Source organism: Sinocyclocheilus rhinocerous, unplaced genomic scaffold (genome assembly GCF_001515625.1).
Source record: "Sinocyclocheilus rhinocerous isolate Xijiao unplaced genomic scaffold, SAMN03320098_v1.1 scaffold1623, whole genome shotgun sequence".
In the NCBI taxonomy this organism is placed as follows: domain Eukaryota; kingdom Metazoa; phylum Chordata; class Actinopteri; order Cypriniformes; family Cyprinidae; genus Sinocyclocheilus; species Sinocyclocheilus rhinocerous.
The window spans coordinates 327,907-333,023 of NW_015657306.1; the positions used below are offsets into that span (position 1 = coordinate 327,907).

At 36.1% G+C, this 5,117-nt stretch overlaps 1 protein-coding gene across 7 annotated transcripts in view; it reads left to right on the top strand.

Moving 5' to 3' along the window:
* Window positions 1-5,117, top strand: part of LOC107721005 (PX domain-containing protein kinase-like protein) — a 24,740-nt gene that overhangs the window by 2,021 nt on the left and 17,602 nt on the right. For all 7 annotated transcript variants that reach the window (XM_016528855.1, XM_016528856.1, XM_016528859.1 and 4 more), the window contains exons 3-7: window positions 1,900-1,947; window positions 2,172-2,358; window positions 2,444-2,521; window positions 3,501-3,574; window positions 4,485-4,559. In XM_016528855.1, the coding sequence (XP_016384341.1) occupies window positions 1,900-1,947; window positions 2,172-2,358; window positions 2,444-2,521; window positions 3,501-3,574; window positions 4,485-4,559 (462 nt within the window). The remainder of the gene's footprint in view (window positions 1-1,899; window positions 1,948-2,171; window positions 2,359-2,443; window positions 2,522-3,500; window positions 3,575-4,484; window positions 4,560-5,117) is intronic.

The following is a 5,117-nucleotide window of genomic DNA, read 5'->3' on the forward strand; positions in this document are numbered from 1 at the left end:
AAAAAAAAAAAACGATCTCATATACTGTAGCTAGATCTCATGTGACATGTAAACCAGTCTGGATCTGTTCTTGTGGATTTACAGGCGGAATTGACCATTTATCATTTGCATTTGTGCCGAAAGACATTTCCTCTTGCTGTGAAACCGAAGCCACAATACATACGAGTGTTTCCTTTCTCATTTATTCATCTATTCGTTTCTCATAGTCATTCATATGAAAGTGCAATCTAGTAAACCGCCTTTAGTTCTATGTGATATAAACTTTACAACCTGTTAAATGTTTTCTTTTCATTTTAGAGTAGAGTAGATTCAGGGTGGATGAACAACTAGACCTTAATCATCATTTATATGATCAGTTATGTATGTTTAATGTTATTTTGTAAGCTGAAAGTCAAAATGTTGATGTATATTAAGATATGAGGAGTGTGAAAATAATCAACCACAGAACGGATGTGATGTGAAATAGTGCTGCGGATGGAAACAGATCGCATTTGCTCTTGTTTTAGTCTTATGGAAACTATCAGGTGACATTTTGAAGGAGGGTCAAACATTAATGTGAATAAGAATTGGTCTTAAGCATCGGGTCAGCGCGAGGTAGACTCTGTTACATTTGGCTTTTCACTTCCTGCTTTGGTCTTGCTTCACAATTCTGCTGTAAAAACCACAAATCCCTGACAACATGACTTTGATCTCTTGAATGCCAAATATTGTGAAGAAGAAAAAAACGAATTATGGGCTTGTTTAGGCTGGTTTCCACTAGTCAGGCTGGACTAGTTTAGTGATTTTAAAGGTGATTTGGGGGACTGAAGACCAGCTAAACCAGTTTTTTCAGCAGGGTCTTTGTTATTACTTGTTGTAATGTATGTTTGCTGCTTTTGATTCAGCCATCATTGTTTTTCTCTGTTAACAGGAGTACATCATTCGTGTACAGAGGGGAGTTTCCACAGACAACAGCTGGACGGTGAGTTAGATCTATCTATCTATCTATCTATCTATCTATCGTCTATCTATCTGTCCATCTGTCTGTCTATCTATCCGTCTGTCTGTCTGTCATCTATCGATCGTCTGTCTATCTGTCATCTATCTATCTTCTGTCTAACCCTCTGTCTATCCGTCTATTTATCTGTCTGTCTGTCTGCCTGTCTGTCTGTCTATAAATCTATTGTCGATCTGTCGATCTATCCTTCTATCTATCTATCTATCTATCTATCTATCCCTCTGCCTGTCGTCTATCTCTATTTATCTGTCTGTCTGTCTGTCTGTCTATAAATCTATTGTCGATCTGTCGATCTGTCTATCTATCCTTCTATCTATCTATCTATCTATCTATCCCTCTGCCTGTCGTCTATCTATCTGTCCATCTGTCTGTCTATCCGTTTATCTATCCGTCTGTCTGTCTGTCTGTCATCTATCGATCGTCTGTCTATCTGTCATCTATCTATCGACTATCTATCTATCCATCTGTCTGTCTGTCTATAAATCTATTGTCGATCTCCTTCTGTCTGTCATCTATCTATCTATCTATCTATCTGTCTGTCTGCCTATTTATGTCTGTCTATATATCTATTGTCAGTCTCTCTGTCTATCCCTCTTTCTGCCATCTATCTATCTGTCTGTTTATATGTCTGTCTGTCTATCTATCTGTCTGTCTGTCTATCTATACGTCTACTGTCGTCTGTCTATCCATCTATATATCCCTCCGCCTGTCATCTGCCTGTTTTCTGTCTGTCTATCCATCTGTCTTTCTATCTATCCGTCCTTCTATCTGTCGTCAATCTTTTGTCTGTCTGTCTATCCATTTATCTGTCTATCTGTCCATCTATCTGTCTGTCTGTCTGTCTCATTCTCTCTCATGTTTGTTATTGTCAGAATGATTGATTTTAGCTCTGATTTTCGCAGATCATCCGGCGATACAGCGACTTTGACATGCTGAATAATAGTTTACTGGTAAGTGGACCGTTCGAACAAACCTGTGTTGGAAAAACATCCGTTCCTGTATAAGCGTTTGACAGCTGCTGTTTCAAAATAAATTGAATAGCATTGCTCTGACGTCTCAATGGCAATGATTCACTCTTACTGAGTCCTCAAAAACTCACATGCCTCAGAAAGCTTTTCACTTTAGCCTTCCCATCATTGAAAGAGTAACTGAGTCAGTCTGTCTGCGTTCACAGATCTCCGGCCTCAACCTGCCGCTTCCTCCTAAGAAGCTGTTAGGAAACATGGACCGAGAGTTTATAGCCGAGCGTCAGAAGGGTCTTCAGGCTTATCTGAACTACATCACACGTCATCACATCCTCTCCAGCTGTGAGCTGGTCAAAAAGTTTCTCGACACTAACAATTACTCCGCAAACTACACAGGTAATGCAACCGGGGCTTATTTTAACACCAGAAAATTTATGTTTTGCATCAAAATTATTATTAAAATCCTTCATTATTTTTTCAGAAATAGCCTTACAGCAGGTGTCCATGTTCTTCAGATCCGATCCAAAATGGGAGGTTATTGAGCCGTTAAAAGACATTGGTGAGTAAAGCAGTTCAGTTACTTCAATCCAGTTTCATTATATTATATTATATTATATTATATTATATTATATTTTTATAACATATTTTATAATAGTTTTTTTTATTTATTATTAAAAAAAATGTATATGGGGCGGAATGGGCCTTGAGATATATCACAACTATAATAGTTAATGATTTAAGGTTTATTGATTTGTTTCTCCCAGTGAGAGTTTATATGCAGTGTCAGGTGTTGGTTTACTTTGACACATTTAGTGTTCCTGACAACCTGACGGATTGCAGAGGCTCATGGGAAATTTTTTTATCCTCTAGAAACAGCCTGAGTTTCACAGCCGAGACACATTTGAGAAGAAACTTGCTCTTTTGTTTCTTGTAGAGGGAGATTCATTAACAAAGCTTTAACATTTACCTTTACATGTTCAAATTAGATTTTTTTTTTTTACCCCAAAATCAAAAGGAAAAATAGGAAGTTATATTTTGTTTAAAGAAAATAAAGGCTATTTGTAGGACTTTTCCATTACAGCGATATTTTAAGAAAAAATAAGCAAATTTCTTGCTAACTGTCATTACCGTAAAAAAAATAAAATCTCATCATCATTACTGTAATGCAAAATATGCTATATTACCGTATTGTCCCGAATATAAGACGATGTTTTTTTCTTGGAAATACATCTGAAAAAACGCGGTCGTCTTATATTTTTTTATTTAAAATGCACATTTGTAAAGCATAGTTTTTAAAATTAAAAAATGTAAAATGTAAAAAAAAAATTTATTATTGTAATAAGAAATGGATTTTTATGAGTTACGGTAATGTAAATTTAAAGCAGAAAATATGCTTATTTTGATTAAATTAACGTCACAATGCAAAAATTATGTTATATTTTATAATTATTATAGTGTTTATATTTTCTAGTATTGGTTTGAAATATGACATTCATACATGAAATTTATCCAATCATCTAATATCTGTCTTGTCATAGGCTGGCGATTGAGAAAGAGGTACTTCTTAGTCAAAGACAAAGATCAACCCAAAGACAAACAAGTATTAAGTTGGGTAAGTTTGATTTTGACCCATACAAACACAGACCAACACCTTTTTTTGGATATTCCTGCTCTGTTAAAGTGCCCCTATTATGGGTAATGAAAGATTCATATTTTGGTTTTGGGAGTCCCCAACAACAGGTTGACATGCATGCAAGGTCAAAAAACACTTTCATTGTCTTATAAAATGCATTTATTTTTACCTTACTTGCTCAATGACTCCCAAACGATTCGCTCAATGATTCATTTTTCCAAACCCCTTCTTTGCGTGACGCTCATCTGCGGTGATTGGTCCGATTGGTCTCATTTTCATTTCATCATGCCTGTAAATGCCTGATAAAGCAGTGTTTGTGAGCGCAGTGCTGCTTTGTGTACAGTGTTACTGGGGAAACCGCTATATTACTGCTCCAAAAGCGGCACCTAGTGGCAAAGAATGGATTAGCATTTTCATTCAACCAATGCGAAAAGATCAACAAGTGGGCAGACAATATGCTAATGTTTCATGTCGATGTCAGCATGAAACGGCTTGGGATTCGTTTTAAAAACGACTCGTTTCAGTGATTCAGATTCGACTCTTTCTTTTGAGAGTAACTTTATACACGGTGCACTTTCAGATTGAAAACTTTTCAGGATGTTTTGATTCAATTAGAGCTGTGTTACACACTGCATGAAAGCTAATTTTCAAAAATCCATAATAGGGGCACTTTAATCCAGTACTTTGACCCTAAACATATTTAATTCCCATTATTGCGTAACCCTGATGAAGTCGATCCTGTTGATCACATTCAACGCCACTTTGTTTGGCTGCACAAAGAACTTAACTAACCTACTAATCTCTTGTGGCGTCTTTGTTTTCACTCTTTTCTATAATTAGCATCGTGTACCCTTGTACTGACCATAATACATTTCTTTACCAATTCGAGGTGGATTTGGGTCCAGATAAGTTCCTGTCTGACAAAGATCTCCTGTCTGCAGTGAAGCTGCTTCCAACTTTGTCTGTAAGTCTTAAAAAGATGACGGTTACCAGGGCATTGCTATATGGTTGCAAAAATGTTTTTAGAGGTTTTATGGCTAGTTTTTAGGTTGCAATCCATTTAGATTGCAAATCAATTCAGCATAAATATACTAGTAATAATTATAATTTATTATTCATTAAAAAATATTGTTGTAGTATAATGACCGTTTAGTAATCAGTTGACAATAGATACCATTTTCATGACAATTAAGCACAGCTTCCCGCTATTATAGTAATGCAAAACGAATAATAATATATAATTTCAATTTTACTCTACGAAGCTGTTAAAGGGCTAGTTCACCCAAAAATGAAAATTAGCCCATAAATTACTCGCCCTCAAGTCATCCTATGTGTATATGCGCCGCTCAGAAGTGACGAACGCGGAAGCGCAGGGGAGAGATCAAAACAAAACAACATGCACTTATTAGAAGTACAAAACGAGGATTTGTAAAGAAGAATGTCGGAGGATTTCGATATAAGACAAGAGGAGCAAAGGTTTTCCTTTGCTAAAGAAAGGAAACTTTGCTTCCTTTGCTCCTGT